Below are 20,224 nucleotides of genomic sequence, written 5' to 3' on the forward strand. Positions count from 1 at the left end.
TACCCGCACTCTTTTTTAAAGAAGCCACGCTGTTGTAACACGTGCTGAATGTGGCTTGGCATTGTCTTGCTGAAATAAGTAGGGGCGTCCATGAAAAAGACGGCGCTTAGATGGCAGCATATGTTGTTCCAAAACCTGTATGTACCTTTCAGCATTAATGGTGCCTTCACAGATGTGTAAGTTACCCATGCCTTGGGCACTAATGCACCCCCATACCATCACAGATGCTGGCTTTTGAACTTTGCGTCGATAACAGTCTGGATGGTTCGCTTCCCCTTTGGTCCGGATGACACGATGTCGAATATTTCCAAAAACAATTTGAAATGTGGACTCGTCAGACCACAGAACACTTTTCCACTTTGCATCAGTCCATATAAGATGATCTCGGGCCCAGAGAAGCCGGCGGTGTTTCTGGATGTTGTTGATAAATGGCTTTCGCTTTGCATAGTAGAGCTTTAACTTGCACTTACAGATGTAGCGACAAACTGTATTTAGTGACAGTGGTTTTCTGAAGTGTTCCTGAGCCCATGTGGTGATATCCTTTAGAGATTGATGTCGGTTTTTGATACAGTGCCGTCTGAGGGATCGAAGGTCACGGTCATTCAATGTTGGTTTCCGGCCATGCCACTTACATGGAGTGATTTCTCCAGATTTTCTGAACCTTTTCATGATATTATGGACCGTAGATGTTGAAATCCCTAAATTTCTTGCTATTGCACTTTGAGAAACGTTGTTCTTAAACTGTTTGACTATTTGCTCACGCAGTTGTGGACAAAGGGGTGTACCTCGCCCCATCCTTTCTTGTCAAAGACTGAGCATTTTTTGGGAAGCTGTTTTTATCATGGCACCCACCTGTTCCAGATTAGCCTGCACATGTGTGGGATGTTCTAAATAAGTATTTGATGAGCATTCCTCAACTTTATCAATATTTATTGCCACCTTTCCCAACTTCTTTGTCACGTGTTGCTGGCATCAAATTCTGAAGTTAATGATTATTTGCAAAAAAAAAAATGTTTATCAGTTTGAACATCAAATATGTTGTCTTTGTAGCATATCCAACTGAATATGAGTTTTAATCACTGCTATGTTGAAATTGTAACTAATATTGATGCTGTTGTTGATAATATTCATTTTTGTTTCACTACTTGTGGTTTGTTCTGTGTCGTGTGTGTCTCCTCTCAATTGCTCTGTTTATTGCAGTTCTGAGTGTTGCTGGGTCGGGTTTGGTTTTGGAATTGGATTGCATTGTTATGGTATTGCTGTGTATTGTTTTGTTGGATTGATTAATTAAAAAAAAATTAAAATTAAAAAAATAGAAAAAATTTAAAATAAAACAATTTAAAAAAATGATTTTTTTAAAAATGAGAATCAATTCTGAATCGCACAACGTGAGAATCGCGATTCGAATTCGAATCGATTTTCTCCCACACCCTTAATACATATATATACACAGTATACATATATATACACAGTATACATATATACACACATATACACACAGTATACATATATACACACTAGGGATGTCCCGATCCGATATTTGGATCGGATCGGCCGCCGATATTTGCCAAAAAATGCGTATCGGCAAGGCATGGGAAAATGCCGATCCAGATCCAGTTAAAAAAAAACTCCGCTCCGTGTTTTCCAACGCACCTATTTAAATAATACATTCCACTTTTCTGCTGCTCCCTAATTTCCGTTCCGCATTTTCCAGCACACCTTCAACACATCCACAGTTCTGTGGATTCTCATGCAGTTGCTTTTAGCTGCTGGCATTACACGACAGGCTCTTCTCACTCTTTCCTGTGTCTCCCTCTCACAGACAGCAAGCGCACCTTCTTACACACGTCACATACTGTCACGTTATACGTCACATACGTATACATCCTCTCCCAGCAGAGAGGTAGCAGAATGGCAAACGTTAGCTGTGATGCTAGCGCAGCCGTGTGACCAACGTTCTCTCTAAGGTGCGCGCCTGTGCAATTGCGCACTGCTCAAACGTCCTCTGCGCATAGCAATTATATGCCACGCACAAAATAAAATAAAAAAATAAGCGCATAACAATTTTCGACACACGGACACGACAGAGAAAACAGTTTTCGTCATCATTGTTCAAATATGGTAACGTCTGTCGAGACGCGTATATCCGTTCGGTGCCACACGTCCACACCATCAAAATGCCGAGGCAAACATTTCCAGATCAACACCGTATGAAAAAAATAGTGATTTTTTTAGTTGTGATTTCCTTCTCTGCATGAAAGTTTAAAAGTAGCATATATTAATGCAGTAAGAAGAAGAATGTTTTAATGTAGACATGCAAGCCTTGAAAGAACATTTTGAAAATCAAGACTACATTTCCTGCAAATGGGTGCATTTTAACTTTAGATTTATTCTCATATCAAACTCTTTTGGCTGTCTTTTTGACACTTACATCCGGCGCCCCCCTCCACACCCTGGATTATAAATAATGTAAATAATTCAATGTGATTATCTTGTGTGATGACTGTATTATGATGATAGTATATATCTGATAGTATATATCTGCATCATGAATCAATTTAAGTGGAACCCGACTTAAACAAGTTGAAAAACTTATTCGGGTGTTACCATTTAATGGTCAATTGTACGGAATATGTACTTCACTGTGCAACCTACTAATAAAAGTCTCAATCGATCAATCAAAACACATAGAATCATCATACTGATGTGATTATATGCATCAAGTGTTCATTCAAGGCTGAGGCAAAATATCGAGATATATATCGTGTATCGCAATATGGCCTTAAAATATCGCAATATTTAAAAAAGGCCATATCGTCCAGCCCTTGTTTCAATGATGCCATTTCTGTATAATTTTGTCTATTTTGTGTTTATCCTTGAATAAACAGGTCAGTTTCTTGTTACCAACCATTGTGTATTATTCAAACTCCCCTAATTCAGCTGGCTAGTTCTTATCAAGAGTACTAAAACCCTTTTCAACATGATTCTGACAACTAAGTAGGCTAAATAACTTTAAACTTTAATACCTGCTCGGATAGGCCAGTATCGGTCAGTATCGGTATCGGTCAGTATCGGTATCGGATCGGAAATGCAAAAACAATATCGGTATCGGATCGGAAGTGCAAAAACCTGGATCGGGACATCCCTAAATTTCTTGCAATTGCACTTTGAGAAACGTTGTTCTTAAACTGTTTGACTATTTGCTCACGCAGTTGTGGACAAAGGGGTGTACCTCGCCCCATCCTTTCTTGTGAAAGACTGAGCATTTTTTGGGAAGCTGTTTTTATACCCAATCATGGCACCCACCTGTTCCCAATTAGCCTGCACACGTGTGGGATGTTCCAAATAAGTGTTTGATGAGCATTCCTCAACTTTATCAGTATTTATTGCACCTTTCCCAACTTCTTTGTCACGTGTTGCTGGCATCAAATTCTAAAGTTAATGATTATTTGCAACAAAAAAAAAAAGTTTATCAGTTTGAACATCAAATATGTTGTCTTTGTAGCATATTCAACTGAATATGGGTTTTAATCACTGCTATGTTGAAATTGTAACTAATATTGATGCTGTTGTTGATAATATTCATTTTTGTTTCACTACTTGTGGTTTGTTCTGTGTCGTGTTTGTGTCTCCTCTCAATTACTCTGTTTATTGCAGTTCTGAGTGTTGCCGGGTCGGGTTTGGTTTTGGAATTGGATCGCATTGTTATGGTATTGCTGTGTATTGTTTTATTGGATTGATTAATTAAAAAAAAAATTTTTTTTTTAAATAAAACAATTTAAAAAAATGATTTTTTTTAAAAATGAGAATCGATTCTGAATCGCACAACGTGAGAATCGCGATATATGTGTATATCGTGTATATATGTATACATATATACACACATATACACACAGTATACATATATACACGCACATAATATATATATATATATATATATATATAATGTGTGTGTATATATGATCTACATACAGGTGACCTACATATATACACATATACATACGTACACATATGTATACGTACATATAAACATACATACATACATATACATATACATATATACATAACTATAGATTGTGAAATTCACAAGATTTAGTGTCAGTAAAATTTGACCAGGCATACCTTAAAAATACACAAACCACACTTTGGACACCCCTTGTCTAGAGAACCGAGGCAGATTTCCTTGACAGTGTTTACCTTGGTTACAGAGAGGGAACTATGCATTCATGTTTACATAACATAGAATTATAAGGACAATGGGAAATAGTTACGTTTGACATGAAGGTACAGTAATATAAACATTGTTACAATTGTTAGTGAATAAACTATACATTAATGTTCCCATAAATTCGAGATAAGATATAAGAACTCGAATTAAGAATAACGAGGTTCATGAGGAATGGTCAAATGTTTACAATTTAGACACAAAGGGGACAATGTTAAGGATAGTACGAAACGGCACATTTTGAAGGTATTTAACTACAAAGACGTTAAGTAGCATTAGCACAGCTTGCTAGCGAAAACATTTAGATGCAACTGGGAGTCAGTCGTTTAAGTGTAAAAAAACAAGTTTAGCTGAGTGTGATTGGGCAATTATTAGTAAAGCTTGTAAATATAACATATGTGTTTCTAGTGGTAAATAATGGTATATGATGGTACAGTAGCTAGCTCTACTAAATACACAACAACAAAGGATTGTGTAAAGTAAAGCCAACGCAGTCGAAGGCTTGCGGCCTTAAATGTTTTTTACTCACCAGATCCCGTGTGTCTTCCATTAGCCCTTCATATGAACACGTTGACGTTACAGTACGCTTTAAATGAAAAGTACCCTTGAACTGTTAAATGAAAAGAGCTAATAGGAAAGGACTACCAAACAGGATATCAACAAATTACTCTCTGTTATGCGCATGCGCCACTTTAACCTACTTTTGGGTGATTGGTGAATCCCGACGATGACGTCACTCAACAGAAACACAAACATGTTCCTTCAATTATCGAAAAGGATGTCCCTCAAATCTGTAGTGGACACAATACAATTATTCAAGTATATAATGTATACATTCAAGTAAATATTTTTTATTAACATTGTAAATATTTTATATTATCTTTTATAAAGCATTGGCTATTTTTCGAATGCCCAAACTCTAAGGACATCTACTTATTGTGCTACTGGAAAGGTCCTTACAGACAAAGTTACATTTGTTATATTTTTGTTTATTTCTTGCTTAGTTAGAATGCTTTTATGATTAAAAGAGTTGTGACAAACCAAAAAAAAGGCAATACAAAACATAGACTGTGAAGTGCTGACCAAGAATTTCAGCTCCGGCAATTGATTATTTAATCCACAACTATTATCCTTGCAACATACATATTATATGCATAGTGTTGTTTTCTTTATTTGTTTAATTGATTTATATATATTTGAGCGGATTTAACGTCTCTTTGATAATATGAATTAAATGTATATAGTAAGCAGGTCCTGCTGGGAAAAAGTTGGGACACCCCAGGTGGAAGTCATTTGTTGGGAGCGTTTACAAATACTTGTATTGTGTGTGGCAGAGGACGTACAGTACATATGGTCAGGTTAGGTATGTATATATATATATATATATATATATATATATATATATATATATATATATATATATATATATATATATATATATATATACAAAATACCATGGTCCGTAAACCAGGCACGGGTAGATTTTGCGCTGTGTGCAGGCGCCAAGTCCTGTTGGAACTTGAAATCTCCATCTCCATAGAGCAGGTCAGCAGCAGGAAGCTTGAAGTGCTCTAAAACTTGCTGGTAGACGGCTGCGTTGACCCTGGATCTCAGGAAACAGAGTGGACCGACACCAGCAGATGCCATGGCACCCCAAACCATCACCCAACCATGCAAATTTTGCCTTTCCTTTGGAAATCGAGGTCCCAGAGTCTGGAGAAAGACAGGAGAGGCACAGAATCCACGTTGCCTGAAGTCTAGTGTAAAGTTTCCACCATCAGTGATGGTTTGGGGTGCCATGTCATCTGCTGGTGTCGGTCCACTCTGTTTCCTGAGATCCAGGGTCAACGCAGCCGTCTACCAGCAAGTTTTAGAGCACTTCATGCTTCCTGCTGCTGACCTGCTCTATGGAGATGGAGATTTCAAGTTCCAACAGGACTTGGCGCCTGCACACAGCGCAAAATCTACCCGTGCCTGGTTTACGGACCATGGTATTTATGTTCTAAATTGGCCCGCCAACTCCCCTGACCTTAGCCCCATAGAAAATCTGTGGGGTATTGTGAAAAGGAAGATGCAGAATGCCAGACCCAAAAACGCAGAAGAGTTGAAGGCCACTATCAGAGCAACCTGGGCTCTCATAACACCTGAGCAGTGCCAGAAACTCATCGACTCCATGCCACGCCGCATTAACGCAGTAATTGAGGCAAAAGGAGCTCCAACCAAGTATTGAGTATTGTACATGCTCATATTTTTCATTTTCATACTTTTCAGTTGGCCAACATTTCTAAAAATCCCTTTTTTGTATTAGCCTTAAGTAATATTCTAATTTTGGGACACACGGAATTTTGGATTTTCATTTGTTGCCACTTCAAATCATCAAAATTAAATGAAATAAACATTTGAATGCATCAGTCTGTGTGCAATGAATAAATATAAAGTACAAGTTACACCTTTTGAATGCAATTACTGAAATAAATCAAGTTTTTCAAAATATTCTAATTTACTGGCTTTTACCTGTACATATATATATATATATATATATATATATATATATATATATATATATATATATATATATATATATATATATATATGTATGTATATGTATACATATATACATAGTATGTATATATATGCTGTACATACATATATATATATAAATATATACAAAGTATGTATATATGTGTGTATATATATATATATATATATATATGTGTGTGTGTGTGTGTGTGTGTGTGTATATATATATACAAACCCCGTTTCCATATGAGTTAAGAAATTGTGTTAGAGTTAAATATAAACGGAATACAATGATTTGCAAATCATTTTCAACCCATTTTCAGTTGAATATGCTACAAAGACAACATATTTGATGTTCAAACTGATAAACGTTTTTTTTTTTGCAAATAATCATTAACTTTAGAATTTGATGCCAGCAACACGTGACATCGAAGTTGGGAAAGGTGGCAATAAATACTGATAAAGTTGAGGAATGCTCATCAAACACTTATTTGGAACATCCCACAGGTGAACAGGCAAATTGGGAACAGGTGGGTGCCATGATTGGGTATTAAAGTAGATTCCATGAAATGCTCAGTCATTCACAAACAAGGATGGGGCGAGGGTCACCACTTTGTCAACAAATGCATGAGCAAATTGTTGAACAGTTTAAGAAAAACCTTTCTCATCCAGCTTGCAAGGAATTTAGGGATTTCACCATCTACAGTCCGTAATATCATCAAAGGGTTCAGAGAATCTGGAGAAATCACTGCACGTAAGCAGCTAAGCCCGTGACCTTCGATCCCTCAGGCTGTACTGCATCAACAAGCGACATCAGTGTGTAAAGGATATCACCACATGGGCTCAGGAACACTTCAGAAACCCACTGTCAGTAACTACAGTTGGTCGCTACATCTGTAAGTGCAGGTTAAAACTCTCCTATGCAAAGCGAAAACCATATATCAACAACACCCAGAAACGCCGTTGGCTTCGCTGAGCCTGAGCTCATCTAAGATGGACTGATACAAAGTGGAAAAGTGTTCTGTGGTCTGACGAGTCCACATTTCAAATTGTTTTTGGAAACTGTGGACGTCGTGTCCTCCGGACCAAAGAGGAAAAGAACCATCCGGATTGTTATAGGCGCAAAGTTGAAAAGCCAGCATATGTGATGGTATGGCGGTGTATTAGTGCCCAAGACATGGGTAACTTACACATCTGTGAAGGCACCATTAATGCTGAAAGGTACATACAGGTTTTGGAGCAACATATGTTGCCATCCAAGCAACGTTACCATGGACGCCCCTGCTTATTTCAGCAAGACAATGCCAAGCCACGTGTTACATCAACGTGGCTTCATAGTAAAAGAGTGCGGGTACTAGACTGGCCTGCCTGTAGTCCAGACCTGTCTCCCATTGAAAATGTGTGGCGCATTATGAAGCCTAAAATACCACAACGGAGACCCCCGGACTGTTGAACAACTTAAGCTGTACATCAAGCAAGAATGGGAAAGAATTCCACCTTAGAAGCTTAAAAAATGTGTCTCTTCAGTTCCCAAACGTTTACTGAGTGTTGTTAAAAGGAAAGGCCATGTAACACAGTGGTGAACATGCCCTTTCCCAACTACTTTGGTACGTGTTGCAGCCATGAAATTCTAAGTTAATTATTATTTGCAAAAAAAAATAAAGTTTATAAGTTTGAACATCAAATATCTTGTCCTTGTAGTGCATTCAATTGAATATGGGTTGAAAATGATTTGCAAATCATTGTAATCATCTAAGATAATTTCCCAACTCAGATGGAAACGGGGTTTGTATATATATATATATATATATATATATATATATATATATATATATATCAGTGACGTGCGGTGAGGTTCATGGCTGGTGAGGCACTGACTTCATCACAGTCAGATTTACAAACATATGAACCCTAAAGAGTATCTTATTCACCATTTGATTGGCAGCAGTTAACGGGTTATGTTGAAAAGCTCATACCAGCATTCTTCCCTGCTTGGCACTCAGCATCAAGGGTTGGAATTGGGGGTTAAATCACCAAAAATGATACCCGGGTGCGGCGCCGCTGCTGCCCACTGCTCCCCTCACCTCCCAGGGGGTGATCAAGGGGATGGGTCAAATGCAAATTTCACCACACCTAGTGTGTGTGTGACAATCATTGGTACTTTAACTTAACTTTAACTTTACACATACAAACTGTAGCACACAAAAAAGCACATTTAATAAAAAAAATGTTATTATGGTCTTACCTTTACTTATAAATGAAGTCCATGCACCGCTCCTTTTGAACAAAAGCATCGATAACTTGTTTATAGAAGTCTTCCTTATCTTTCTTCAGTTTTAAAAGTCTCTCTGTCTCGATGGAGATCTTCCTTTAAGTATTACCTCCTGCTTCGATTGAAAGTCCAGTTTAGAAAACTGTTTTATTTTAGATATGTAATCCTCCATGTTAATAGTCCAGGCAAGAGGAAAAAATAAACGATCGCTGCTAACTGTTGCTGCTTGTTGTCACTTCTTCTGCAGCCGAGTAGTCGCAAGAATGATCTCTGGGATCACTAGCGCCCTCTACCACCAGGAGGCGGGATTACTGCGAGCCTCACACAGTGCGTCTTCGCAGCCGTTTTATGATTGCTCAGCACAAGAAATACGTTACACACATACAGTTGTTGACAAAATACACTGTACATTATATACCTCAGCTAACTAAACTATGGAAATGTATAATATAATTCATATAGCAATACGGTCTCACTGCACAGCAGGCCAGCAGTTAGCCGAGTCATTGCGCAATCCATGGTGAGGCTCAACTTAGTGACGTGCCTCAACTGGCTGCTGACTCACCGCAAGTCTCTTCTCAGTATTTGAACGGCAAATGTGAAAATTCAGCGATTTTGAATAAAAATAATCTAAAACTGGTGAAGTTAAATGGAAAATAACTTTATAGTATAATCACTGGATACATATAACAATTTTTATTTTTACATTTTTTTTCTTTCCATGATGGCACGTGAGGCCCCGCCTCACCTGCCTCCCCTGACTGCACGTCACTGATATATATACAGGTAAAAGCCAGTAAATTAGAATATTTTGAAAAACTTGATTTATTTCAGTAATTGCATTCAAAAGGTGTAACTTGTACATTATATTTATTCATTGCACACAGACTGATGCATTCAAATGTTTATTTCATTTAATTTTGATGATTTGAAGTGGCAACAAATGAAAATCCAAAATTCCGTGTGTCACAAAATTAGAATATTACTTAAAGCTAATACAAAAAAGGGATTTTTAGAAATGTTGGCCAACTGAAAAGTATGAAAATGAAAAATATGAGCATGTACAATACTCAATACTTGGTTGGAGCTCCTTTTGCCTCAATTACTGCGTTAATGCGGTGTGGCATGGAGTCGATGAGTTTCTGGCACTGCTCAGGTGTTATGAGAGCCCAGGTTGCTCTGATAGTGGCCTTCAACTCTTCTGCGTTTTTGGGTCTGGCATTCTGCATCTTCCTTTTCACAATACCCCACAGATTTTCTATGGGGCTAAGGTCAGGGGAGTTGGCGGGCCAATTTAGAACATAAATACCATGGTCCGTAAACCAGGCACGGGTAGATTTTGCGCTGTGTGCAGGCGCCAAGTCCTGTTGGAACTTGAAATCTCCATCTCCATAGAGCAGGTCAGCAGCAGGAAGCATGAAGTGCTCTAAAACTTGCTGGTAGACGGCTGCGTTGACCCTGGATCTCAGGAAACAGAGTGGACCGACACCAGCTGGACTGCTGCTGAGTGGTCCAAAGTCATGTTTTCTGACCAAAGCAAATTTTGCCTTTCCTTTGGAAATCGAGGTCCCAGAGTCTGGAGGAAGACAGGAGAGGCACAGGATCCACGTTGCCTGAAGTCTAGTGTAAAGAAAGTTTCCACCATCAGTGATGGTTTGGGGTGCCATGTCATCTGCTGGTGTCGGTCCACTCTTTTTCCTGAGATCCAGGGTCAACGCAGCCGTCTACCAGCAAGTTTTAGAGCACTTCATGCTTCCTGCTGCTGACCTGCTCTATGGAGATGGAGATTTCAAGTTCCAACAGGACTTGGCGCCTGCACACAGCGCAAAATCTACCCGTGCCTGGTTTACGGACCATGGTATTTCTGTTCTAAATTGGCCCGCCAACTCCCCTGACCTTAGCCCCATAGAAAATCTGTGGGGTATTGTGAAAAGGAAGATGCAGAATGCCAGACCCAAAAACGCAGAAGAGTTGAAGGCCACTATCAGAGCAACCTGGGCTCTCATAACACCTGAGCAGTGCCAGAAACTCATCGACTCCATGCCACGCCGCATTAACGCAGTAATTGAGGCAAAAGGAGCTCCAACCAAGTATTGAGTATTGTACATGCTCATATTTTTCATTTTCTTCATTTTCATACTTTTCAGTTGGCCAACATTTCTAAAAATCCCTTTTTTGTATTAGCCTTACACAATATTCTAATTTTGTGACACACGGAATTTTGGATTTTCATTTGTTGCCACTTCAAATCATCAACATTAAATGAAATAAACATTTGAATGCATCAGTCTGTGTGCAATGAATAAATATAATGCACAAGTTACACCTTTTGAATGCAATTACTGAAATAAATCAAGTTTTTCAAAATATTCTAATTTACTGGCTTTTACCTGTATATGTATCCTCTCTGAGCTGCCACCTTATCGTGGTAGAGGAGTTTGCATGTCCCAATGATCCTAGGAGCTATGTTGTCCAGGGGCTAAAAGCCCCCTGGTAGGGTCTCCCAAGACAAACTGGTCCTAGGTGAGGGATCAGACAAAGAGCAGCTGGAAGACCTCTATGAAAAATACAAACAAAGGACCCAGATTTCTCTCGCCCGGACGCGGGTCACCGGGGCCCACAGTAGAGTCATACAGTAGAGTCTACTGTATGATTAGAGATCATCTACAACATGGGCGCTTGTGATAGTCTACCCAGTAGACTATCACAAGCTTTACTATTATCCATTCTCATCTCGATGTTGTCTGTATTGATTATTCACTGTGGGCCATGCAGGTTATATGAACCACGACAACCTGCTGCTCAAAATAAATAGCCTCCTCAGGGATTCATGAAATTGTTTTTATTTTAATTGAATTCAAACGTGACATTTGCAGCTGAAAAAAACCCACAAAAAAACTTTTATTTACAAGACACGGCCACATGACAAGACACAGATTGTTTTTTCAAAAGAAGATTTCTTTCAAAAGGCTATCTTTGTAACATTAACAAATTACTTGGGCTTGTATACTAGTAAAATAACATACTTCTTAGCTTTTCAATATTATGTTGACGTGTTTTGTTGCCAACATTTATTGTAAGTCATCTTGTAATGTACAGTATGTATGATATGTATGATGTTGTCTGTAAATGTGTGTTGGTTTTTATGGTGCTTGCCTTTGCACAACAGATTAAATCTAGCTATCATAGCTAATTCTGGCATATTTACTGTGATGCTTTGCTCATAGGATGATCAATATGTATTGTCCTAATCAAATAAAGTTATTCAATTCAATTCAATGTGTCACAATTCGTGAGAAACAAAAAAACACAATTATCGTTGGATTTCACCCTCTTTGTATTTTCCATGCTTGCTTATTGTTATATTCATTATCTGTATCTTGGACTGATCAGTTTACATTCTTTGATTAAAAAAAAGTGCGATAAATAAAGTATTGGAATGGATTAAGGGATAAGGTGACAACAACTACGGTAAGTGGCCATGTTCCCTTCAACCACAAAACATCTTTAAAACGTTCTTACAGTAAAACCATCTTTCACATTGCATGTCATAAAATGGAGTAGTCAGGTGAAACGTCAGCAAGAGAACAGACACTCGCTTAGATATTTGTAATAAAACCTTAAAAAAATGAGACCTTTTGTATCTGTTGCTGCGGATGATTGTATTGTCAGTTTGCGTTAAGCTGCCCTTCTTTGGCTGTTGGTAAATTAGTAGAAGAGTGGTAGTTCGCCATCATCGTCGTCAGAATGGAGAATTCATTCCGAGTTTTGTTTCAAACTGCAGCTTCTGTCTTTTCTGGTAGCGAACTCGCACCCTGAAATGGTGAAAGAGGACAAAATTACATCATACATCATATAACACTGCTGCTTTCATATGTTAAGATGATCTGTTAGTTCATTATCATTCTTTATTCACATCACAAAATAGTGCTTTTTTTTGCTATCTACGCTAAAATTACATAAAATTTCCGAAGTTTATTTGAAATTTTTAATTGCAGGCGAAGGGTGTAAGAGTTCATAACTTCCCGTTCAAATGACATCCTGTTCACGTTGGGATCTATGTAAAGTGAAACTACTTATTGTTTTTGCCAGTCATACTATTGTTGGACTATGAAGTTGGTTTTAGAGCCACTTCAAGACCAAACATTTTCCAATTGGCATTGTAGTCAATGGTGATATCACTCTAGTTGGCATGCTGATTGAAGGAATGTCCACCAGAGCTGTTGCCTGTGAATTTCATGTTCATCTCTCTACCATAAGCCGTCTCCAAAGGCGTTTAAGATAATTTGGCAGCACATCCAACCGGCCTCACAACCACAGACCATGTGAAACCACACCAGCCCAGGACGTCCACATCCAGCAGATGCACCTCCATGATCGTCGGATACTAGCCACCCGGACAGTTGCTGCAACAATCGGATTGCATAACCAAAACATTTCTGCACAAACTGAGAAAACGTCTCAGGTAAACTCATCTGCATGCTTGTCGTCCTCATCGGGGTCTCGATCTGACTGCAGTTCGGCATAACTGACTTGAGTAGGTAAATGCTCACATTCGATGGCGTCTGGCACAGTGGAGAGGTGTTCACTTTATGGATGAATCCCGGTTTTGAGAGAGCGGTTTGCTGATGTCAACATTGTGAATTGACTGGCCCATGGTGGGGGTGGGGTTACGGTGTGGTCAGGCGTATGTTATGGACAACAAACGCAAGTGCGTTTTATTGATGGCCTTTTGAATGCACAGAGATATTTTGACAAGATCCTCAGGCCTATTGTAGTGCCATTCACCCGAGACCATCACCTCATGTTGCAGCATGACAATGCACAACTCCATGTTGCAAGGATCTGTATACAAATCCTGGGAGCTGAAAACATCCCAATTCTTGCATGTCCAACATACTCAACGGACATGTCACCCATTGAGCATGTTTGGGATGCTGTGGATCGGCGAATACGACAGCGTTTTCCAGTTCCGGCCAATATCCAGCAACTTGGCACAGCCATTGAAGAGGAGTGGACCAACATACCACAGGCCACAACAACAACCTGATCAACTCTATGCCAAGGAGATGTGTTGCACTGCGTGAGGCAAACAGTGGTCTCACCAGATACTGACTGCTTTTCTGACCCGACCCCAGACCTCAATAAAGCAAAACTGCACATTTCAGAGTGGCCTTTTATTGTGGGCAGCCTAAGGCACACCTGTGCAATAATCTTGCTCTTTAATCAGCACCTTGATATGCCACACCTGTGAGGTGAGATGGATAATCTTGGCAGAGAAAAAGTGCTCGCGAACACAGATTTTTGACAGATTTGTGAACAATATTTGAAAGGATTCTTTTGTGTACATAGTAAAATTTTTAGATCTTTAAGTTCAACTCATGAAAAATGGTAGCAAAAAAAAAATGTTGCGTTTATATTTTTGTTCAGTTGTTGCTGACTGTCGATCTGACTCTGGGTGTGTGTGGAACTAACACACCGGTGCGCCTAATTAACAATAAATGGCTGCAGCTGGTTGATGCGACGTGTGCAGGCAAATGCAATGCTGTGTGCTGAGTGGTGTTTATCGTCCCCCGTCCTTCAGCGATTCTAGCTCTCCCTAAAATATACGCCCACACAGGTTATGGGCCCAGTAAAACGTTTTGGAGCTGATGGAACTGTTTGTGTTATGATGGAAACGAAAATAATTAAGAACTGTGGGAAACTACCCTTTTTAGCACACCTGCGTCTGCTGGAGTTAAAAAGCATCATAAAAAATCATGGAAAACAAAACTTTTGAATGTCTCGAAGTTCAATCTGTGGATTGATGGAAGGAGCTTTAAATCTGAAGCAAAAGACCGTTTGTGCCCCGACTGATACTGTTCCATAGGAAGGTTGCTATTGTTCTGGAATATCTTGCCAGATGTGTGGAATACAGAGTTATGGTTAAACAGTTTAGAGTGCACAAATGCAGCGTGAAGAGGTTTGTGTGCGCTTTATTATTCGCCTTTATTAATATACCTGCTTCATAATCTTTCATTTCATTCGTATTTTGTTCGGAGTCCGAATTAGTTCGGCATTTTACATTTTTTTAGATACCTTCTTAAATACATCTCCGTGTTTTCTTTTCTATCATCGATGCACTTCAAAATGTTCTGTTCTTTTAATTTGTGAAGGAAATGAACAGTCTCCTGTTCATTACAATTGTTGCTATGTTTTTAATGAATGGTATCTGCTTCCGGGTTCTATCCTACTGGCGCATGCGCGACATGAAGGGTCCTCTCCGGCCGCACCCCCCGCCCCTCGAGAGGTCTAGTTTCCAATCGCATAATCCAGGTGTGTTAGCCCGACTTTTCAAAAACCAAACACAGATCGAATTAAGGTGTTTCCATGGGCTGAAGGAGGCTCGTTTAGAGCCAAACTAGTTGAGAAATCTAACTACTGCATGGACACGTAGTGATCAAGTGGCTGACTCAGCGTACAGAAATTTGGAGAGATCTGAAAATCCAATTTGATGGAGCTTGTGAGGTGCTACAAAGAGGAATGGGCGAAACTGACCAAAGATAGGTGTGCCAAGCTTGTGGCTTCATATTCAAAACGACTTGAGGGTTTAATTGTTGCCAAAGGTGCAAAGGTGCTGCGTATCTGACAACCTCAGTCATGGAGAGTGGGAGGGGACTACAGAATTTTGACCGTGATTGCAGTACCATTTCTAGCCACATTACTACATATGGCTCCTTTAAATTCTACAGAAGAATGTTTATTTTTTTTATATTTATTTTTGTATTTATACATTTTTGTCTAAGCTACATATGTGCCTCCTCAGACCTCACTGTTGGCTTGGTAAGGTAATGTTACCTCTAAAGTAAATAAACTAATGCTAATCCACCTGTCCTCTTTTTTTTGCAAATAAGAATCGGTAAGAGAATCGAATTTGTTGAGCAGAACCGAAAGTGGAAAAAGAACTGGAAAAATATTAATAATTCCCATCCCGAGGAACGTAGCAGGACCACAAATGCTTTTGATAGAAAAGGTTGCGACCCCTGGTCACGTGTGGGTACAACTTTATGTAAGATTTTCTGCATTTCCAAGTCATCTGTGTTCTTCTGTGAGGACTGACAGAAACTAATAAATTTGATCATCCCATCATACCAACCATCATAAACACCTTAGCTCGAGGGCACATGTCATCTTGTTATATTTCATACCCATAGCACCATGTTTAATACCTTATCTCATGCAGCTTGACTGCCTCATTGACTACCACGACCAGCAGAAGGGACAAAGACACCAGCAGCCATCCGAGCAGAGGTATGTCACCCAGTCTAAAGTTCAGGAGGCTGTCATGGTCACGCCAGACCTGGTAATCCACTGTGGCCTGGACAATCTGGCTCAGCAGACTGGAGATAAATTGGGAGTTATAATTAGTACTTTTTTAAACCCAAAGACTGAAAAAGACAAAATCATTAAACGTGTGAAGTAGACTGATACACAAGGAGTCAAAGTGTGTGTAATTTTAAGAAAAAAGCACAGGACCGGTACAGCTCCTGTGTCGTTTGACTGTGAAGTGCCAAAGTGCTACTTCGGCTCATGAGTGACAGCTCGTACTGAAGGAAGATGGACGAGTGGCGTGTCGTGTTTGACATTGGTTTTCATCGCCATTATCAATCCAAATGAAAGTGCCAAAAAGGAAGAGTTCCGAAGTGTGGTATCATTTTGATCTAATAGCATCAAATAGGCAAAAATAATAATCATGATTATTTTTGATTGATATTGTGATCACGATTGATTACACGATTATTCATTCATTTGAAAACATGAGTATTTATTGTATCGCCAAAATTCATCTTTAAATATAGTTGTTTTTTTTTAAACCCTGATAAAATTTAATAACAAATAAACCACATGATAAATAGTGGTAATAGCAATAACAATTTTATTGTTTACCCTTTACACTTATTTTACCTCCCTTCAGTGTGTGCTTTTTGTGTCAAATAAAATGTAATTAAATGTTAGTTAATTAAATGCAAAAATCATCATATTGTTTTGTGCAATACATCTTTGTATACAATTGTGGCCTTAAATAAAATAGTGAACATACTAGAAAACTTGTAATTTAGTAGTAAGCACGCAAACAAAGGTTCCTAATTTGGCTGCTGACATATGCAGCGTTTTGTCACAGTATGGTTAATTATTTGCAAGATGAAGCGGATGATTTATTGTGCTTTACAGTTCTGAGGTAATGCAGTTACAATTGACAGATATATGATAGTATAGACATATTGTGTCAGTTCCCATTCTATAATTTTGTCAAAATTATGAGAGACAAGCGGTAGAAAATTGTTTATTAATCTACTTGTTCATTTACTGTTAATATCTGGTTATTTTCTGTTTTAAGATGTTCCATCTACACTTTGTTAAAATTTTATAAACACAAAGACAACACAAAAAAAGTCAAAAAAAGTTTTATGACGACAAAAAATATCGATGTAATCATTGTAATATCGACTAGATACGCTCTTGTACTTGGTATCATTACAGTGGATGTCAGGTGTAGATCCACCCATGGCATTTGTTTACATTGCAAAGCACTAGCTTGCTGTTAGCAAGAAATGTGAGCTATTGTATCCTCCTAGGGTGTGTAATGAAGCATGTTTAGCGATTCCTCGTCCTGCAGGGATGATACTTGTAAGAAACTTGCTTTATTTGTCAAGTATATACTGTATATACCGTAAATTCTGGACTATAAGCCGCTTCGTTTCTCCTACGCTTTGAATCCTGCGGCTGATAAAACGATGCGGCTAATTTATGCATTTTTTCTTTGCTGAGGTCCATAATGCAAATAGTTTAAAAAAAATAAATAAAAGCAAACAAGGTTTCTACTCGTATGGTCTCTTCATTCATCACTTAAAATAAGGTGTGTAAGCTTTACAATATAACTTAAAATCATTTTTACTTTAAAAAATGTCACGTGTGATGTCTGTAGGAGTGTTTTCATACATATTTGTATGTGCTATTGTAATGTAATGAATCTAGCGTTGTTGGCATTAACTAATATGCACCATGACAAATCCTTAGCTTATTCAAGATATTTTGCACATTATAAAAAATTCCACTTTTCCTTCAAATTTCCAAATACAAATGCTCTTTAGTATGGAAAATTCGTACTCCTTCTATTTGACATTCACATTTAAATCAGTCGGTGCAGGAGTAGGGCCTACACCAGTAAGAGAAGCCCAAAACACCCAGTACATGGGCTTAGTGCCCTGCTATCTTCAGTAAGACGACGACGGAGCATTAGAACCAGAACCACCAGGCTCAAGTGCAGCTTATACTCTGCAGTCTAATGAACGGTGCACCATACACTAACTGACAATCTTATATTGTGTTTTTGTTTTAATCTTTATTATATTAATGTGCCTATAACGCTGCTATTTAATACTCATCTTTACTGTTTATTTTTGCATCTGCTGTTCACTGGGATCTGAAAACTTAAATTTTTCATGTTTTGAGAATTGAGTGTGATTTCCTATAATCTTAATCAGAAGAAGCAGGCTACAACTTACACCACAGGTACAGTGAGGCACCACCAGGTGTTGCTGAAGGGACTCTTTCTCCACAAAGGCTGAGAACGATGGACGTAGCTTAGGGAGATCACTACTGAAAAAATAGGAACGATAAAATGCTGTAAAGCTAATAACTGTTATGCCAAAGATGTACCATGGAGATATATTTGATAAGGGGAGTTAGAAAAACTACCTGTATGTAAGACTAGGAAACCCGTCATGACCTTCTGAGTCAACAGCAAACCATTGGAGAGTTCAAAAAACCAACGAGGAGCATGGTCATTCGAGCTGCAGAAATACAAGGAACAAAGTCAGTCACTAAACTGTTATTTTACATTTGCTAATAGGCCACGTCTACCCAAACATGAACAACTAGGGTATTATCAAAAATTCCCATCCCCATCCACACCATATATATATATATATATATATATATATATATATATATATATATATATATATATATATATATATATATATATATATATATATATATATATATATATACACACACACACAGTCGTGGTCAAAAGTTTACATACACTTGTAAAGAAAATAATGTCATGGCTGTCTTGAATTTCCAATAATTTCTACAACTCTTATTTTTTTGTGATAGAGTGATTGGAGCACATTTTGTCACAAACATTCATGAAGTTTGGTTCTTTTATGAATTTATTATGGGTCTACTGAAAATGTGACCAAATCTGCTGGGTCAAAAGTATATATACAGCAACATACATTATCAATTTTGGTGATATAGAAAAGTTTGACCAATTTTTTCGGAGATCGTCTAAAACCGAGTTGTCCATACTCTCTTTATACACGGCTCTGGGTAAATAGATTCCTCCTGAAGTTTTGTTTGGAAAAGTTTTGTCATTGAAAAACCTCAGAGTTGGTAGTGGTGTCGCTACCTTGTCTGCCTCACAGCCACTTAGCTCTGGATTTCAATTTCAGCCTTGACTTCTCTGTGAGTAATGTTAAATCTAGACTCTATATTGTCCATTAGAGTGAATGTTAAATATTTTATTTATATTATACTTTGTTACATCAAACACTTTCACAAATTGTTTGAATATGCGCACTGTGATTGGCAGGTGACCAGTTCAGCCTGTACCCCACCTCTCATCCAAAGGGAGGAGGTGTCACTGTGAGGCTCCATGCATACCCTACCTCCGAGACAGAGAAAATGGTTTGGTTAATAAAGGAGAATCCCAACTAGAAAGTTCTTACCTGGCTGTGAGTATATGCAGGCACATTCCAGTGGTGTTGTCAAACATGGTTAAGTTTGTGCTTCTGAGACAGATCTCTTGGAGCGTGAAGCCAAAGGCCAACAAATAAGCACAGACTGTCAGGCCAAACTTCAAAACAAAACAGCCAAGGAAGTAGTTTTGAGTCTGGCAAAAAAAGAGAAAAAACATAGGCCCTATGAATGGTTTCCAATCATTGCCTGTATGCTGTTAATGAAATGCAAAGACAGTTAATGCACCACAGTAGGATAACAAAATAAGAAAGCATGTTGCAGATGACAATCTTCTTCAGATCATATCCTATATGACATGTCAATCTCTGCATGACAGTTGTACTTTTATTGTTGCCTTTCCTTTTTATGATTAGTTTTTGAGACCGCTTTGGCTAGTGGGGGCAAAGCAACAACACAGGTGA

At 38.4% G+C, this 20,224-nt stretch overlaps 2 protein-coding genes across 5 annotated transcripts in view; both read right to left on the reverse strand.

Moving 5' to 3' along the window:
• The window catches only part of mbtd1 (mbt domain containing 1), a 63,741-nt gene extending 58,848 nt beyond the window's left edge, over positions 1–4,893 (reverse strand). For both annotated transcript variants that reach the window (XM_061967044.2, XM_061967043.2), the window contains exon 1: positions 4,755–4,893. In XM_061967044.2, the coding sequence (XP_061823028.1) occupies positions 4,755–4,775 (21 nt within the window). In that variant the 5' untranslated portion in view covers positions 4,776–4,893. The remainder of the gene's footprint in view (positions 1–4,754) is intronic.
• Positions 4,894–11,842: 6,949 nt separating this feature from the next.
• Positions 11,843–20,224, reverse strand: part of tmem94 (transmembrane protein 94) — a 120,143-nt gene continuing 111,761 nt past the window's right edge. The window contains exons 28-32 of one of the 3 annotated variants that reach the window (XM_061967040.2): positions 19,793–19,956; positions 18,756–18,850; positions 18,563–18,653; positions 16,226–16,396; positions 11,843–12,832 (exon numbers count right to left, since the gene is read on the reverse strand). In XM_061967040.2, the coding sequence (XP_061823024.2) occupies positions 12,760–12,832; positions 16,226–16,396; positions 18,563–18,653; positions 18,756–18,850; positions 19,793–19,956 (594 nt within the window). In that variant the 3' untranslated portion in view covers positions 11,843–12,759. Of the gene's footprint in view, positions 12,833–16,225; positions 16,397–18,562; positions 18,657–18,755; positions 18,851–19,792; positions 19,957–20,224 lie in introns of those variants that run through there. The other 2 variants (XM_061967039.2, XM_061967042.2) reach the window with 2 other exon arrangements.

The sequence above is a fragment of the Nerophis lumbriciformis genome, linkage group LG11 (genome assembly GCF_033978685.3).
Source record: "Nerophis lumbriciformis linkage group LG11, RoL_Nlum_v2.1, whole genome shotgun sequence".
Classification (NCBI taxonomy): Eukaryota; Metazoa; Chordata; class Actinopteri; order Syngnathiformes; family Syngnathidae; genus Nerophis; species Nerophis lumbriciformis.